The following is a 19,817-nucleotide window of genomic DNA, read 5'->3' on the forward strand; positions in this document are numbered from 1 at the left end:
AAATTTTAGATTCGAATTTTGAAAAATATTGCATTGAATTCGTGTTTTTGTGGATTTGTGTATTAAATTAATGATATTCTTAATGCATGAGACTAAAATAATACCTTTGAGACCTTTAAATTTATTGAATAAATAAGTCATAATGGCTAATCGTGGCACGTAGCGCCATCTATGAGTTTAGTTTGACATTAATTATACGATGTTCCGGATGAGACCCCATGGTAGTATTTAAGATAAGTTGGATAAGCGTTTTCTTGTTACCCTTAAGAGTAACGAAAAGGGGGGCTCGGGGGGCGAAGCCCCCCGCATAAAAGAAAGATTAACGTAGTATTTAAAATTAGTTGGGTTAGCGTTTTCTTGTGACCTTTAAGAGCAAACAAAGGGGGGCTCGGGGGCAAAGCCCCCCGCATAAAAGAAAGATCAACGTTGTATTTAAAATAAGTTGGGTTAGCGTTTTCTTGTGACCTTTAAGAGCAAACAAAGGGGGGCTCGTGGGGCGAAGCCCCCCGCATGAAAGAAAGATCAACGTTGTATTTAAAATAAGTTGGTTTAGGGTTTTCTTGTGACCCTTAAGAGCAACGAAAAGGGGGGCTCGGGGGGCTAAGCCCCCTGCATAAAATAAAGATCAACGTAGTATTTAAAATAAGTTGGGTTAGGGTTTTCTTGTGACCCTTAAGAGTAACGAAAAGGGGGGCTCGGGGGGCGAAGCCCCCCCACATAAAAGAAAGATCAACGTAGTATTTAAAATAAGTTGGGTTAGCGTTTTCTTGTGACCTTTAAGAGCAAACAAAGGGGGGCTCGGGGGGCGAAGCCCCCCGCATGAAAGAAAGATAAACGTAGTATTTAAAATAAGTTGGGTTAGGGTTTTCTTGTTACCCTTAATAGTAACGAAAAGGGGGGCTCGGGGGGCGAAGCCCCCGCATAAAAGAAAGATTAACGTAGTATTTAAGATAAGTTGGGTTAGGGTTTTCTTGTGACCTTTAAGAGCAAACAAAGGGGGGCTCGGGGGGCGAAGCCCCCGCATAAAAGAAAGATAAACGTTGTATTTAAAATAAGTCGGGTTAGGGTTTTCTTGTTACCCTTAAGAGTAACGAAAAGGGGGCTCGGGGGCGAAGCCCCCGCATAAAAGAAAGATTAACGTAGTATTTAAAATTAGTTGGGTTAGCGTTTTCTTGTGACCTTTAAGAGCAAACAAAGGGGGGCTCGGGGGGCAAAGCCCCCCGCATAAAAGAAAGACTAACGTTGTATTTAAAATAAGTTGGGTTAGCGTTTTCTTGTGACCTTTAAGAGCAAACAAAGGGGGGCTCGGAGGGCGAAGCCCCCCGCATGAAAGAAAGATCAACGTTGTATTTAAAATAAGTTGGGTTAAGGTTTTCTTGTGATCCTTAAGAGTAAAGAAAAGGGGGGCTCGGGGGGCGAAGCCGGCATGAAAGAAAGATCAACGTAGTATTTAGAATAAGTTGGGTTAGCGTTTTCTTGTGACCTTTAAGAGCAAACAAAGGGGGGCTCGGGGGGCGAAACCCCCCGCATAAAAGAAAGACAAACGTTGTATTTAAAATAAGTTGGGTTAGGGTGTTCTTGTTACTCTTAAGAGTAACGAAAAGGGGGGCTCGGGGGCAAAGCCCCCCGCATGAAAGAAAGATCAACGTTGTATTTAAAATAAGTTGGGTTAAGGTTTTCTTGTGATCCTTAAGAGTAAAGAAAAGGGGGGCTCGGGGGGCGAAGCCCCCCGCATGAAAGAAAGATCAACGTAGTATTTAGAATAAGTTGGGTTAGCGTTTTCTTGTGACCTTTAAGAGCAAACAAAGGGGGCTCGGGGGCGAAGCCCCCGCATGAAAGAAAGATCAACGTTGTATTTAAAATAAGTTGGGTTAAGGTTTTCTTGTGATCCTTAAGAGTAAAGAAAAGGGGGCTCGGGGGGCGAAGCCCCCGCATGAAAGAAAGATCAACGTAGTATTTAGAATAAGTTGGGTTAGCGTTTTCTTGTGACCTTTAAGAGCAAACAAAGGGGGGCTCGGGGGGCGAAGCCCCCGCATGAAAGAAAGATCAACGTAGTATTTAAGATAAGTTGGGTTAGCGTTTTCTTGTGACCTTTAAGAGCAAACAAAGGGGGGCTCGGGGGGCGAAGCCCCCGCATGAAAGAAAGATCAACCTTGTATTTAAAACAAGTTGGGTAATGGTTTTCCTGTGACCCTTAAGAGCAAATAAAGGGGGGCTCGGCAAAAAAGAAATAATTAAGTATCTACATTAAGTTATATTAGGGTTTTCTTGTGACCCTTAAAAGTGAATATAGGCAGCCCACTTCGCGGGCTAGCGTTGATATGCTTACAAAACAAAAATTGATAACAAAATTAAAATGGGGGACGGGGGACTAAGCACCTACAAAGATAGACCAACGCAGTACCTATGTCAAATAAATTATAGGTTAGGGATTTTTCAGTTTTGCGTTCTTTAAGCATGTCGCGAAGGTCTACAGCACAGCTCCCAGAGCAATTAGTTATATTGACTTGTAAATAGTCTCAGTGAGTAGAAGTATTTTACGATATCAATTTATCATGAAGGATTTACTTGTTATGTCATCATTAAAAACTAGTGCTGTGGCAGAGTCTAGCACTTCGATTTAAATGACATTTCCGTTAGTTGATAAAATCGAATAGTATACAATACTTTTCAACTAAGTAAAAATTACAATAGAATCAAATAAGATGATAAACAGGTTTATAAATGATACTAACGAACAAACCATGAACGTATATTTACCGTTTTACACAGCATTTAGCTCCTTGTTCATATGGCCTAATCTATTCAACCAATTCGTAAATAATCGCTAGATTTGGCAACCGATACGTTTTAACTACATCGCTATTTACTTCAATATAAATGTGTCAAAAATAGGAACTTACAGCTCCCATTGCCCATGTAAACATAATGTAAACATTGCATGTAATTGTTCACTACTCATAAAATGGCAAAAGGTACAAAAACCGAGACAACGACACAAAGGAAACGTACGTTATATAAAAAAAATGTAAAGCACGTACAAAATTAATGACTAAAAAGTATAAAATAATTTAATAGTTTAAAAAACACTATAAAACACGCTTTTATAAAATGCACGTAAAAGCCAAAAATAAATTATGGATCGTTCAAGTTGTCTCTATTTGTGAGCTGAAGTTTAAAAACTATGTGCTTTTAATTATAATATTTGATTGTAAAAGCGTGGGGCGCTGGAACAGGAAAGACTTTCTTGTAAACAAATACTAATCCGAACTTCCTGGCGAATGAAGTTGCATAAGAACATAACGTTTACATATGCCGCCTAAGGGTTACCAAAGAGAACCAAAGATATCTCGTCCACGAACAAGAACTCTGCATCCTGTCACTGTAGACACTTTCCCCTTTTGTACTTTGATTACCGGAAAAAAGCGGCGTTCTAAGTGTCGGTGACTGTCGACTCTCCTCGCTACTAGCGCATATTTTGTCTGAGTTCGACAAACTGGTACCTACTTTGAACACTGACTTTTAATTGATTTGACTGTTTAATATAGAACCATGTTCAATATAGAGTCATGCTGCAACTCCAGTTAGCGCGTCAATCTGTGTAACCTCCTTCCCGTAACATAGCATAATTTGATTTATCAGCAAGTTATACAAAAAGTCTTTCCTGTTCCAGCGCCCCACGCTTTTACAATCAAATATTATAATTAAAAGCACATAGTTTTTAAACTTCAGCTCACAAATAGAGACAACTTGAACGATCCATAATTTATTTTTGGCTTTTACGTGCATTTTATAAAAGCGTGTTTTATAGTGTTTTTTAAACTATTAAATTATTTAGTCTATGGCAGCGGTACCTAGCACGAGTACCTTTTTAACATCTTCCTATGTCTGTAAAACCTGACTAGAAATATATAACTGCGCGCCATGTTGCGGAATTTTATAAGAACTAATATTCTTCATACTAAACTGAACTGTCACTCCATACATCAGTATTAAGTCCGTTTTCACATTATCCGATCCGATATCGGATGTCGGTAGGATTTCAATGGAAAAAATCCAAGATGGCGCCTGTGATATTTGTCCGACATCCGATATCGGATCGGATAATGTGAAAACGCACTAACAGCGCCCTCCTGACAATAGTCATATAATTCTGGTCAGGTATAACTCTATATCTTTATGGTGTTCCCACACTGGCTATTATAAAATGTTAATAATAAAACTACCGTGAGACACTGACATATTAAACATGTAAAATCGGGTAACTCACGTAAAATTATCGAAGGTCGCTCGACATGTTTCGCTCCGTAACGAGGTGCTCCTCGTATTAGCGACATTCGACAATTTAACGTGAGTTACCCGTAACCCGATTCTACATTATAAATGTTATATAACATTATGTGATAGGGACAGCGCGATCGCGCAATGGCTGTCCTTGTCACGCCATGTTGTATAACATTTCGTCACTACTTTGAAAAAATCTCGTATCTCACGCTGCTCCTCAAAGTTAAAACGTAGTAAGTCTATATGCATTCCATACATACTTACTACAATTTTCTTTTCATTGACAGATACAAGTTTTTTTAAACGTAGTGACGATTTATAACAGCCCACTGTGGGAGCAATATTAGGTATTTTATCTTTAGGTCCTATCTTTAAAGGCTCTTTATGCCATGAGGTTAAAGAAAATCGTATAGATCTACTATATAAGTATCTCTAAAGATTGGAAATCTTGCTGCTGCTGAATAATGCTGGATGTCGGAACTTCACCTGTATGTAAATAAATAAATAAATATTGGGGGACACCTTACACAGATCAAACTAGCCCCAAACTAAGCAAAGCTTGTACTATGGGTGCTAGGCGACGATATACATACTTATATGGATAAATACATACTTATATACATAGAAAACATCCATGACTCAGGAACAAAGACCTGTGTTCATCACACAAATAAATGCCCTTACCGCGATTCGAACCCGGGACCGCGGCTTAGCAGGCAGGGTCACTATAGTGATACGCGCTAGGCCAGACCGGTCGTCATGACAACAATATATGTGATCCACGAAATATCCAAGTCCTGCAGACTTGTCTTAAGTAAGTATGCAAATGTAGAAACTTTTGACGACTCGGAGCAAATATGTAGTCTTGAAACTTATTTCATAACTGGCTTCCACGAAAAGGTCTATTTCGTGAGATGTGACGCGTTTGACGCCTTAATAACTTGGGTACGTAGTCAAATGCACGAACTCTCACGATAATATCGTTATCGTAACTAGCTATCTCTTTCGATAATATCGTTATCGTAGCAGCGTTTCGATCAGCGTGCAGCGTCAACAATTGTCATTCGGCTATGCCGGCTGTAGTAGCTAGGTATAGGTACACGAATGGTCTTGCCCTAATTTTGATACGCCGTTTTGTGGGCGTCTTTCGCGCGATCACCGTCGCGACTCATACTTCCATGTCGATAAGGTTTGATTTCTTTGCGTCGCATCGCGTGCGCGACCATCGCGCGACCGAAGCCAACGCAAGCCACGGCGTTAGCTTTCATTAAAGTGTCGCAAGGGCACTTTAATTTTTTGTCGCTCACATCATCGGTCTATGGGCTAGTATTCTCTTACCCGTATCATGGGACATACAAAGAGTAACACCCGCCAGGGTGTTGCCCGTGGGCGCGTTAGCTTTATTGTTAAATCTCAAGGAGTCAAAATTGGTCATCGATCATTGGTTGTAGAAAAAGTATTAAGTATGAAACGTTGTTTAAATGAATAAGAAAACTCGTGGCATCTTTATTTTTCGGCTTCTCAAATCGTTACTTACGCCACTCGCCTTTTTTGACTTCTCTAAAACAACGATTGCATAAAATACTTTTTTTTTCATTTATATCGGCGGTTGGTGGTAATTAAGTAGCACTAGTACCAAATTAAGTTTACAACTTTTCAAATAAGATAAAATAACAATTTTAAACCTATAAAAAGTCCATTAAATCCTCGCTTTTAATTATCTTTGCAAATGTTCGAAATCTCTCAGTAATTAAAGCATGGAACATCTGACACTCGCTTTCTGGAACGTTCGAATTTCGGTACTTCGGGACTCGGGACCCTTCAGGCCGAAGGTATTCCAGTCGCTTTTTGATTGAGAGCGAATAGGATAAGTTGCAGAACCAGTTAAACAAATGTGATCCACTTAGATAGTCTTGAGAAGGTTGTATTATGCTATGCCCTGGGTGCTATATGACAATCGCCTATGCTCCGAAGCGAACAATTCATTTTTTTTTCAATGTAAATCGACGTGTTCGGAGAAAAAAATGAAAAACGAATTCTCACAAATCCCGGTATTTTGGGGCTTACTTTATTCTACTAAGAATCGATCAGTCTTCCATCCCAATATTAATAATATATATATCCCAAAATGTCCGCAGCACTAGGTAAAACGTGTTTTAAGAAATATTTTTTTCTCAAACTTGCAATTGTCATGACGTACCTACTTCAAATTACGTCGGGAATTTTTTGATATGTAATGGAATTTCATAGTAGGTACTTTGCAGACCTAAGCCTGAAATGCGCCAATGCACCAGTCATTTGTTTCTAAACGTCAACTTCTGACAAAACGCCACAAAATAAATAATAGTAATTACAAGTACTTTCACTTCGCGTGACGTAGTGGAAACTACAATAGAATGCCCATACAATTATTGGAACTTTTTTTTCATCATCGTGTTTTAATCTGCTAGCGATTCTGAGTTATTACATACTTTTTTAGTTTTTTTATCTATTTATAAGTTTGCGGTCCTCGCTTTCAGTACGGGCGGCCGATAACTCTTGTTGCTTTATTCAATATATTTGCTATTTATAGTGTTTTTACTGTCATAATAGTATTTAGATAAATATTAAGTATTTATATGTATATAATGTGTGAGTTTTTTCTATTTTATGTATTGTTAAATTTTTTCAGTGAGTTTACTATTTTACAGGTAAATTTTTGGAACGATGTTGTAGTTGATTCCTTTCCTATTATTTCCGATATGTCGTAAACGTTAACTTTTTCTAGATGGCAGATAAATTCATGGTCGTATCACTTGTGACAGTACTTAGGACAGTATTTAAGCAGATGGTCGATGGTTTGTGGCGTAGTGTCATCGCAAGGACAGGTATCGGTGTTGGTGATGTTGACAAGTTATTACATACTATGTTAGTTTTGTTTACAAAACATGAGTCACAATTTACATTTTTAAAGAAATATTGCCAAGAGTGCGTTTTTGGGTTGACCGGCTGGTGGCCGTCCGGCGGGTCGACCCAGGGTACGTAGCCGAATGGCACAATTAACGCTCACGAAACGCTCACGAAACGAAACGCTAGTAGATATCTACCTCTATCGCTCTTGCGTATTTGCGTGACAGAGCCAGACTAACTTTCGCGGCGTTTCGTTTTCATTTGGTGTCGCAGAAATGCCATTCTGATACGGCACCAGGTATCGCCGGGAGGAGTGTGGTGGCGGATCTGCGTCGGCTTCAAGTCAGTGACTGGCAAGAGGCTGCGCAGGATCGGAACAGGTGGCGATCTCTTATTTCGGAGGCCAAGATTCACTTTAGATCATTGAGCCAAAATAGTTAGTTAAATCATTACGCCAATATAGGTTATTTTCTCAGAACCATGAAAACCCAGTTTTAATTAATTCCGAAAACCGCCCACGCTCGTGTAGCCAATCAGAATCGACGGGTCAACTTTCAAACAGACTTGTTGTTCGATAATTGGCAGAAACGCTACAATTACAAAGTGACTTGACTTACAAAAGCGAAACGGAAAGCTAATGTTTATTTGATTTGTAAATTTTGTAATTGATTCGAAGTTGTTTTTATTGAAAAGTGCTTGTTGCTATATGGATAAAGAATCCTCGCGGTTTCACTTGTAAATATACTTAATGGCAGTACGAACCTAATTATCCATACTAAATTATAAATGGGAAAGTGTGTGTCTGTTTGTTTGTCCGTCTTTCAAGTCAAGACGAAGCAACGAATTGTCGTGATTTTTTAATTGGAGATATTTGAGGGGGATGGAGAGTAACATCTCCCACTGCTCTAAAATGGGGGCTGGAAGTTTGTGTGCGCAGTTGTTCATCCTGTCTCATTGAGCGTACGAATCGCCCGTATGTCCGATTGCCTCTGTATATCTGACCTACACTGAGAGAAATTTGCATTGTGAATTTAACAAGTTCGACTTGTTGCGGTTTATCCGTTTGAATCAGCCAAACGTATGTTTAAAACAATATGTGTCAGGTTGTTTTTATAAAATCGACTTGTTGATTCAAATATATTGCCGATTCAAATGACAAGTAGCTTGTTGTTTGAACCGAAGAGCACGTAGGCGCTATTTTAACCAAAAAACTTGTTGAACGAACATGAAAACTGGTTGTATTTTCTCTCAGTGTACTATCTACTACAGCTAACATAAAAGTTCGTTTCGAGCCAAAAGTTAGCTCAGAGCGTTTCCTGAAAAATCCCAAGTTAATTAAACATTAACTAGAACCTTCGTTATTGACCGGAAACCGGGCGCTCCGGGACTCGAACCCGGGACTTCACAAAAGAGGTCATCACAAGTTATGTCGGCCACTTCGCTAACTTGTCGCTTTCGAGTTAGGTAAAGTTTTAGCGGCATAAAGTTAAATTAGTTGATGTTATTACATTTTGGTTCTATCAACTGCACAATGCCTATGAAAAAAAAAACCGGCCAAGTGCGAGTTGTACTCACGTTGCAAGGGTTCCGTACACTACAAGAAGGGCTTAAGCGCCTCCTTTTTAGTAGATACTTAAGTAATTTTTGCCAATAATCGAGAGTTTTCGGAGAAAATTGCTGTGACAGACGGACAGACAGACACACGAGTGATCCTATAAGGGTTCCGTTTTTCCTTTTTGAGGTACGGAACCCTAAAAATTATAAAACCCTCGACATAGTGGACCGATTTTAATCAGACATGGCTAGGAACATTCCCGACTAATTCAGCTTTGAAAAAGGAATAAGTAACTTCGTAATGTGGAAAGGAAGGGGAATCAAAATTCGACTTGGCAACACAGCGTTAAACGTTGAATGATGCCAGTGAGCGTTAAACGGTTAACGCTGTCAGTCGGAACTGTCGAAAGGCGCATTAGAAGTTTCACTTCAAAAACGAAATTTAATTCATCCGTTCGCTAGCTACGATGCCACAGACAGACAGATAGACACAGACGTCAAACTTATAACATCCCGTCGTTTTTGCGTCGGGGGTTAAAAACGCATAGGACGTATTAAAATAAAACAACTTTTTTACCAAACGTGGATCGGTCAAACTTCCACTAGTATCCCCTCAAAAGAAAATCTATTTCCTCAAACAGGATTGCTCAAGAACGTAATAAGTCGGCATGTCAGCCTGCAGCTGTCATTTCCACTCGGCTTGTCATTTCTGCTCGGGGACGGGAAATTGAGTTCCGGGAAATGCATCCTATGACAGGGGAACATTTTTATTACTATCTAAACTATTTCACCTAAAAAGGGTGTTTCTTTATGAAACAAGTTACATCTGTGTGGATGTAAGATAAGTTAGGATAAGCGAATATAGCAATAGTCTAAGTGTCACTTGCACCAACGGAGATGGAGGGTTAACCCACCATTTTATATGGAATTTGACAGTTGACAGCCCACTAACCCTGAGTTAATTGGTTAGTGCAAGTGGGCTAACCTAAGTATAGCAAATATAGCAATAGTACCAGAATATAGTCTAATAGTAAAAAATCCACTTACGCCTATGCTCTTTTTATCCTCTTTGGGGACTTTAAACAATGGTTGGTTTTCGATTTGGGGGGGGGGGGGGGGGGGGGGGGAATTGATCAGTATGACCAAAATATTCAATGTCAATTATAACAAATGACTACATAAGTGCCCTGTATTCGCGCGACGTTTGACGCTGTTAAAAAATCAGATAAGTATAAACGGTATACCTATCTAGGTGTGAAGGTATACATGTATATAGGTATCGCACTTAACTAAAAACAAAAGGCCCGACCTTGATAAAAGTTTCACCGAAACAAATTAAAACAGAATTTATTATTCCTTCAAAAATTACGGTCTTCGACAGTACGCCACACGTCACATGTCGCTTTACCTGCTGAATAAAATATCACTTACAAACTGCGAACATGTCGCCAATTTTCACTACACGTTATAGTACAATAACTTTGTCGCCTGAAAGTATGGGCCAGTATGCGTTAAATCCGGTAGTTCTGATTTTTTGCAGACTTGTTTATGATGTTGGCCTAGTGAATGATCAAAGTTTGTGACCTCGAGCATCGAACGCGACTTTATCAAAAATCGAAAAAACCGCGAAAAATCATTTCTTTTTCAAGCAAATAGGCCACAGGGGCACTTTTACACGTCAATATACAAGTTGAACTGAAATTACAATTGATAATACTAATTCTAAGTTCTAACTAAAGTATTACGCTACTACAATGGTTAGAGTTGTATAAGGTATCTAAATGTCGAAATTCAACTAAAAACTACACATAATAATATAGAAAAGTACAAATACAAAAAAAGAAGTCTAAAATTACTTTAGAGATGCAAATGACTCTAAATGTCACAACCAAAGATAACATGTACACTTAATCTAATTATCCTTGGAGATGTATAGGGTCTCCAAGAGTCAAAATAGTATAGGTAATAAAAATATTAACTAAAAGAAAAGAAACAAACGAGAACTGAACAAAGTGTCCTAATGAAATATAAATCAGAATGAATGTTACTTATTAGGTATAATAACCCTGTAAGCTTAAACAGACCGGTCTTCACAGACAGCACCCGAACCCATCTCCGCCATCTCCACTTTAAACACGTAATAGAAGATAATTAAACTGATATTTCCGTCCGTGAACTGTACAGATTTATTTGTAGTTTGAAAAGTTATTCAGGATATCAGATATTTTTGGTGCGTTGTTTCATCCGCTACTATTGATGTTGACTGTACAAGTAGGTATACTTACGTTCTGTATTCCTGATGTAATAACAACAATAGAGTTACAGCATTGTCCTGAAACCTGAAGGCCTTAGGCATTTTCCCTTGTAACACCCACACAAATTCGGCTTTTCCGAAACATCGTACACATAATGAGCTTTTATACTTTGAGGAGTGTATTTACAAAAGGCAAAGAGGATCGAGTATTATAGAGAGTTACGGTCAAAGTAAAATGTGTAATCACAGTGCATAGACTGCCATCTCTCGACACAGGCTTAAAACTTTTGAACCTCAGATGTCAAATATTAATATTAGCGCCATCTAGCCGAGCGTCCCCCAAAGGTGTATCGCCATCTAGGTCACCGTACTTTTCTGTATGGTTTTGAGGTACGTTTTTTTCTTAGATTTTATCTGTCTATACGGAGTTACATATGTCTTTGGTTGTGGGAAGCTTATTTTCTGTACATCCTAAGATTTAAAAGCTATACATCTACAGAATAAGTAGTCTGTGCCCTGTTTTCAGGCATAGTTAGGGCAGAGTTCGGGCTTACAGTTCTTGAGTTGAAGGGCTCGTTAGTGCAAGGGCAAGTGCAAGGGACTGGGCCAAGGGGAAACCGGAGTATGCTTCCCGAGGACTCGACTTGCTTCTATATCTTAAATATTTATAAGAATGCTTCTTTATTTTAAAATATCATGAAATCACGTCAATACACATTAATAGTTATGTTTTACAAGGGGGCAAAGTAGTTGTTTAACCGCACGTGCCAATATTGATACCTAAGCAAGCGAAAGATTCCAATATTGAACCGCGAGCGTAGCGAGTGGTTCAAAAAGTGGAATCTTGAGCGTTGCGAGGGTATCAAGGCACGAAGGTTAAACAAACTTTGCCACCGAGTGAAACACAAACTTTTTCACCATACCAAAACGAACAAAATACTGACTATAAAACATCAAAATAAATCAAATCCATTAATTTATTCAATATTTATGATTCAAAATCATCATTTACAGGTAAAATCTAGCAGCCAGATTAAGACATCGAGTTAAAATTTGTATGAAATTACTTTGCCCCCTTGTGGATAAAATGCAATTTTGCTATCTGTTTTTGAATAGCAAAGAAAGCCTTTACCAGTTGGTGTGGTGAAAAATAATTGTAAGCATCATCAGTGTAGTTATGATAGTATAGTTTAATAGATGGCGCTAAAAAATGGAGGTACGATTCTTAGTATGAAAATTGTAAATCCTATATAAATAATCCTTGATTTTTAGTAAACAAACTCTATTCAACCGACTATAAAACAAAATATTAGCAGGTAAATACGTTATTTAAGCTTGTGGTTTAGTCTACGCGAATCGTGCTTTGTACGCGGTTCTCGGGACTTAACTTGTTTACAAACGAACACTGCAGTATCTTCGCTATTTATTAAAATGTTTTCATAAGTACAATATTGTTTTACTCATAGATGCCCAAGATAGGCAAGAAACGCATATTTTGTATCATCCTAAAAAGGCGTGTTGAAGTTTTTATCCGTACTTATCAACATATTGTTTCTCAAACATCTAGTGTCTGTTTGGCTCAGGAAAGTGTATTCATCAAAACAATAACGAATATTTTATAACAAAATATCAATTCGATCTAAAGCCCTCGCCTCACATGAGTGTTTTGAGAGCATGGCGTGAGTGGGGCGCGGCGCTGGTGGTACGCTCTCATCGCGCCCCGCTCACGCCACGCTCTCAAAACGCTCATGAGTGGCGGAAGCTTAGCACCAAACCGATCATTAAAGAATCCATCAATTAACGATGATGTCGATCTAACAGTGAAAAGTAAAAAAGCGAGAGCGTCGAAAATCTGACAATCTTGGCCCCTCTAAAATCAAATTACTTTCATTAACGCTTCTTTATCATTACTAAAGTAGGTATACCGCTCTTCTTTAAATCTAATGACGATTGTATGATATACAGTCTGACCAAAAAGAGTAGAAATTAAAAAGTGGCAACATTGTAGTGTCATCCCTTTCAAATCAATTTTTTTCTCACTTAATGGTCTCACCGGAAGACCAGCGCTAGAAGTCGCCAGCAATATGCTGAGGTGAGGCCATTTCGTGGCACTTTTATTACTATTTTAAATATGTCAGTGTAGAATTGTTTATTATCTGTGTGTTTATTACGTTCGGTTGTCGTTTGTTTCCTTTCTTTTAGTGAATACTTTAAATATATGATTTTGACTCATGGAGACCATATACATCTCTAATTTTTATTAGATTAAGTAGATATACATTTTATCTTTAGTTGTGACATTTAGAGTCATTTGCACCTCTAAAGTAATTTTAGACATTTTTTTTTTTTTGGTATTTGTACTTTTTATATTTAGTGTAGTTCTTGGTTGTAATTCGACATTTAGAGACCTTCTACATCTCTAATTAATTGTATAGAGTTAACTTTAGTTAGAACTTAGAATTAGTATATAATAGTATCAATTGTAATTTCAACTCAATTTTAAATATTTTCTAAATATGTACATGTGACGTGTAAAAGTACCCCTGTGGCCTATTTGCTGAATAAATTATTTTGATTTTGATTTGATTTCGAATAAAAAAATATTCTATTCTATTCTAATATGTGTGAGAAAACGGGACGACAATACGATGTTGCCACTTTTTAATTTTTACTCTGTTTGGTCAGACTGTACATACATATCTCTAAGGCCCACTTGCACCAACGAAAATGGAGGGTTAACCCACCATTTTATATGGAATTTCACAGATGACGGCCCACTAACCCTGAGTTAAGTGGTTGGTGCAAGCAGGCCTTAGAAAACTTGTATCAGCAGCAACTGTCCCGCAGCTCACATCCCTGTGCTCTGAATAGCACAATAGCCTTTATAAAGGCTCGCACCGTGGCTGACAGGCGATAACGACACGTAGGCGTTCTTTGTCGTGCAAGTGCTAATGAGGACAGACCTAGTTGGCTTTATACCACAGAATATATAATAGTACAAGTACAGAAGGCCCACTGCTTTGATGTTCACGAAATGCCGCCTTTTTAAATGCCTACAAAATTCTAACAAAGAAACGAGCCGCACGTGCGTAGCGTCGGATGATAGGGTTGCCTATGGATTAAAACGAATTAACTCTCAGATAAAATGTTATACTACATATATATTCAAGTCTTGGGTACTTTCTAGGTATATATACAGTATTTATATATTTTTGTTTAAGCCTTCAGCATCACAAGCCTTATTGAACTTTTCCGTGGGACTTAATCAATAAGATCTGTGTAAGATTGTCCTATTTTATTCATGATTTCTATTTAACTATGCTTTATTAGCCATTCCACACGTGGACATCGCATATGAACCTCAAAAAACTCGCGGCGTAAAGTAACAATAGAAAGTGCGAACGTGCGTCACTCCTGATTAGGCCGCGAACTCGCGACCGCCAGCATGTACTTGTAGCGCGGCGATAGAATCGCGGAGTGAGCCGCCCCTGTTTATACGAGAGATATGGGTAAACTTTAGTGTTAACTGTAGCTACTTACTTCAGTATTGACTGAATACCCTAGCGAACCCTCATGCCTAAAAAACGACGAAAACTTTCAAGACAAACAAAATTTTAACGTATCTTAGGATAAAAAAAAACGTTTATTACCATAACACAAAAATAGTACAGCAAGCAACAAACACAAAATAAAAAGGTAAATTGCAAATGTATTTAAGCTAAGGACATTTTTCATGCTTGGTAAAATAATTCAAGTCTCAACAAGTGCTAGGTAGCTAGGTAGATAAGTCAACTCATTAAAATTTCTACTTAACAATTTATTTTCATGTGCCTTGGAGGAACGACAATGCGATTGGCTGATAATTTCGCACCACGCACGCGATTGGTCACATAGACCGCACGCTTAGCTCTCATTGGTGCAAAACGCTGTTACTGATACCGCTGTGCTAGCACCATTTTTGGTGCCGAAATTATCAAGAAATATATGGTATAACATAGACAAAAGTTGTGAAGGTTAAAAGAAAACGACGAATCACTTCTACATAAGGTAGGTAGTGCCCTTGCGCTTCGCTTGGCGGGGGCAGCGTGCCCTCAAATGAACTTGCTCACCAAGAAACGTAACCATAGCAACTGGAATCACCCGTATATGAAGATTGTAAGTAATTTATCTCTGAAGACTGATTTGTATCAGATTATGTGACCTCTCACGCAATAACGATCATCACGCTTCGATTAGGGTCAGTCGGTCATATGTGAGCAATGCCTCGTCTGACGTTAATGTTGACGTAAGTATATATACAGGGTGACTGATTATATTGAACAACTTTTATTATAGATGTAACCCTGATACCTATCTCGAAAGAATATTAACTATTATTGACAAAATATCAAAGACGGACAAGACAAAGTGTAGAACAGACAATATTTTAGTTAACTATTTAGGAGTTGGTTACATAGTAGCATTGCTAAGTAGGTAGATGTGGCCTAAAAGATTTATATATTTACCTACACCTTAAAGTTAAACAGGTGATAAAAAACACTGTACTTAATAAACTGCGCTGAAGCGCTGGTAGCCTAGCGGTAAATACGTGCGACTTTCGTTCCGGAGGTCGCGGGTTCGAACCCCAGCTCTCACCAATAAGTTTTTCGGAATTTATGTGCGAAATGTCATTTGATATTTGCCAGTCGCTTTTCGGTGAAGGAAAACATCGCGAGGAAACCGGACTAATTCCAATAAGGTCTAGTTTACCCTTCGGGTTGGAAGGTCAGATGGCAGTCGCTTTCGTAAAAACTAGTGCCTACGCCAAATCTTGGTATTAGTTGTCAAAGCGGACCCCAGGCTCCCATGAGCCGTGGCAAATGCCGGGATAACGCAACGAGGATGATGACTTAATAAACTGCGTATTTTAATAGAATCTACATAGTAATTATTGGTAATAATATTTACGAGAAAAACATTAATTTAACTGACTATGAATGAATTATTATTTTAGACATATACATACTTAACTATTATATTTCGCAAAATAACATCAAACTCAATATGTAAATAAATTATATTTATGGTAATAAAGACTGATATTTCAAAAGATATTGGATATTCAGTGTTTTCGCTACATCTAGCTTTATTATAAGATCTATTATTTGAAACTCGATTGCCGAAAATCAATAAGGTGAGTTATATTGAAAGCAGAACTAACATTAATTAGGCACTATTATTTATATTATAGTAAAACTTTCTGAAATTCAAATAAAATGAACGGAATCTCTCAATAATTTCAACAAAAATACTAAATAGTGGAAAAAAAACTATTATAATCAGAGATCGGACAAATTTGCGACGTTCATAGTGACTTGCGTCATTTTAATGACTTTTAGTATGAGATGACGCACAAAAATCCGATCTCTGGTTATAATAAAATCTATTTATAAAAATAATACTTTCGTCGGCGTTGATCCTACTTGTACCTGGGGTGTACTTTTATTTCGTCAAGAACCGATACTTTTTGTTTTAATTTTTAAAGTAAAAAAAACATAATTCTCAAAATTAGCGGTATGAAACAGGTGCTAATAATTTACTCAATGCGCAGGTTAGATTTTGCTCACGTCTCCTGAAAGTCCTGAACTGAACCACTCTGTATGACCAAAGAGGATCGAGTATTATAGAGAGTTACTGTCAAAGTAAAATATGTAATCACAGTGCATATACTGCCATCTGTTGACACAAGCTTAAAACTTTTGAACCTCAGTTTTGACAATTTGGCCCATATTCTTAGCTTGATATGTGTACCATGTCAAATATTAATATTAGCGCCATCTAGCCGAGCGTACCCCAAAGGTGTAATGCCATATACGGTGGCCGTACCTTTTTCTGTATGGTACTGAGGTACGTTTTTTTCTTAGACTTTATCTGTGTATGTATACGGAGTTACATAGTACAGTCTTTGGTATGACGTATGGGCCAACGCGAGCAAACACGATACGCTCAGATTTTACGCTACGCGTTAGACTACGTGCTACGCCGTAGATCGTAGCAGATAAATCGGCCGTAGGCTGCGTTAATTCCAAGGTCACGGTAAGTGACACTCATTGCGCACTCATTGTATGGAGAAAGTGAACAGCGCTGCCAAAAGAAGGAGGTAGGGCATAGCGAATAATATTCCGCTTTGTGTGATAGGGCACAGCACAGCGGATATCGTCTCGCTCGAATCTAGAGCAGATCCCAACTCCGCCTTATAGAAGACCGCAGCCAAATAGCACTAGACCCTACTCATAGTGTTGTGTTCCTGCCGGTGAGTAAGGCTGCCAAAGCTCAACGAGGGTGCGGTGTGCTGGCGACGGGAGGACTTACGGAACTAATTTGTTCCGTCTATTGTCCTTTGATTCGTCGGCAACCCGAACCCTCCTTGGAACTTGTTGTGTACTTAAAATACTTAACACAGCAATTGCCACCCCATTAGAAACTTGTACACTATCTTTCTAATGGGGTGGCAACGCGCATGTTTGCGCGGGGTGGCACGCTTTCCATCAGGCGGACCGCATGCTTGTTTGCCACAGACGTAGTATTAAAAAAACGGTTAGGTTAGGTTAGTAAGGTAGGTAGGTAACACTAAATCTAATAAAAATGATATAGGTTTTACAGCGGTTACGCTACCGGGCAAGGTATTTTAAAACGTCAGGTACTCCCATACTCACTCGACCTTTTAGTACCTACCTCTACCTTGGCAATGATACACGGAGGACTCTGGTAGGGCTAGCATGTGATTGTCGCGAGAGTATGTCGCCGCGAGATACGTCACACGACGTCTTTGTTTAATTTTACATAATAAGGCCTGGCCCCGTAGCCGAATGGCATTTCTCCGACGCCAAACGAAAGCGATACGCCGCTGGCTCTGTCGCGCCAATACGCAAGCGCGATAGAGATAGATATCTACTAGCGCTTCGTTTCGTGAGCGTTTCGTGAGCGATTGTGCCATTCGGCTAGCCACCCTGATTTAGACGGCGTGCGAACTCGCATGCGATTTTAGTTACATTGCGCGCTGTTGAGGTTACATACAATTTTTTTTTTTTTTTTTGCACCGCAATGTAATAAAACTCGTATGCGAGTTCTCGTACCGTCTAAATGGGCCCTAAGGGCGAGTCTATCTCGCGGCGACATGCTCCCGCGAAAATCATGTGCTGGTGATTCGGTTCTAGCCGTCCTAGTCGATCATTGACAAACAAATGACAATCGTTGACGCTAGACGCCGATCGTAACGCAGTCATCATAGAGATTAGCTACGATAACGATATTATCGTAGGGAGTAAAATACACAGACGGGACGCAAGTCGTAAGACGCGCCTCAAGCCGCGTCGCTTGAGTGCTTGCGACTTATGTCTTTCCTACACAAAACGTACTGAGGAGACGTTTTTTATTTAAATTACACTCTAGCGGCGCGGGCGTCCGTTCCGCGTCTTACGCCTTGCGTCCCTTCTGTGTATTTTACCCTAAGTATTTGCGCATTTGGTAAGATATTTTGCTAGGCTAGATATTTTGGTAATGTATTTTTGTATAAGACATTTATTTCGGTTTTAGTAGTAGTAGTAAACTCTTTATTGTACAAATAATAACAAATAAACACAGTAATTACAGTAATGAACAGTATAAAGGCGAATTTATCCCTTTGAGGGATTTCTTCCAGTTAACATTTGAGTGAATGAGAGGATAAAAAGAGGTTTTAATATATGTACATACCTTTCCATCGCTTTTCCAGTAGATGAAGAAGCCATACTCATCCACTTTAAATGTGCAGTTCTGTTCGAGTTCGGTGTTATCCTTTTCTTCAGTCCATCGGTCGAACACCGCACCCTAGAACAACAGAGATTTTATTACTTCATATGATTATTCAGTCATTAATCAAAAGGAATAAAAGTTCTCTTACAGCGCAGATTTGTTCCCATTTGATGAACCTTTTTTTTGGATAGGAGGCAAACGAGCAGAAAGGTTGCCTGATGGAAAGCGATCACCGCCGCCCATGGACACCCGAAACACCAGAGGTGAATAATATATCAGGTGAATGGCGCAGTCGGTAGGTAGAGATGATATCAAATGTTAGCACCATCGTAGCTTCCTCCTACATCTAGCTTTGTTTTGTCTTTTGGCATAAAGCTCTAGGGACTCGCCCACTGAGGGTTCCATCCAAAATATTGAATTAATGTCGAAAACAAAGGTATTCGTAATACGGTATTACTTATTTTATTTCCCATATTCGTAGTTATAGGCCAAAGGGAAAGCACCCTTTTAATACAGCTCTCAATAAACCTGTTTCAAATACCACGTTCGAGGAACGATTGTAACATTTGTAACTAAGCTTATCGCTTATTGATATTGACGCTTGAAACTTGCCATACTATACCACGCGATCAAAGTTCTGTGAACAATTAACGGAGCATAATAATGTTAAATACTCCCTATTGATTTGACAGTTATTGAATACGCAAATTAATATCTGCTTTGATAGAAACAGGCTTCAATATTCGAAATGGAATAATTATGTAATTGATTTCTAAATGTGTTTACATTTGATGTTTATATTGCTCAAAATAATTACACCGGTACCGACAATATTATTAATTTCGTAATGTAAGTAAATCAAAATACATTGTTAAATTTACTTAATCTCTAAATTATATGCAAAATCGGCTATAAGGGCTCCTTTAGACGGTGCGATTCTCGCATGCGATTTAAGATACACTCAATTCAGCCGACGGATTCAAGGCCGTACTGTAGTGAAGCTGGATTTTGAGATTTAGTAGCGTCTAAATCAAGCATTAAAGTCGTTTACAGCTTGGAAAAA

General features: G+C 38.7%; 1 protein-coding gene across 2 annotated transcripts in view; it reads right to left on the reverse strand.

Moving 5' to 3' along the window:
- The window catches only part of LOC125235234 (1-phosphatidylinositol 4,5-bisphosphate phosphodiesterase), a 216,569-nt gene that overhangs the window by 80,912 nt on the left and 115,840 nt on the right, over nucleotides 1–19,817 (reverse strand). For both annotated transcript variants that reach the window (XM_048141724.1, XM_048141723.1), the window contains exon 3: nucleotides 18,716–18,829. In XM_048141724.1, the coding sequence (XP_047997681.1) occupies nucleotides 18,716–18,829 (114 nt within the window). The remainder of the gene's footprint in view (nucleotides 1–18,715; nucleotides 18,830–19,817) is intronic.

Source organism: Leguminivora glycinivorella, chromosome 17, assembly GCF_023078275.1.
Source record: "Leguminivora glycinivorella isolate SPB_JAAS2020 chromosome 17, LegGlyc_1.1, whole genome shotgun sequence".
NCBI lineage: Eukaryota > Metazoa > Arthropoda > Insecta > Lepidoptera > Tortricidae > Leguminivora > Leguminivora glycinivorella.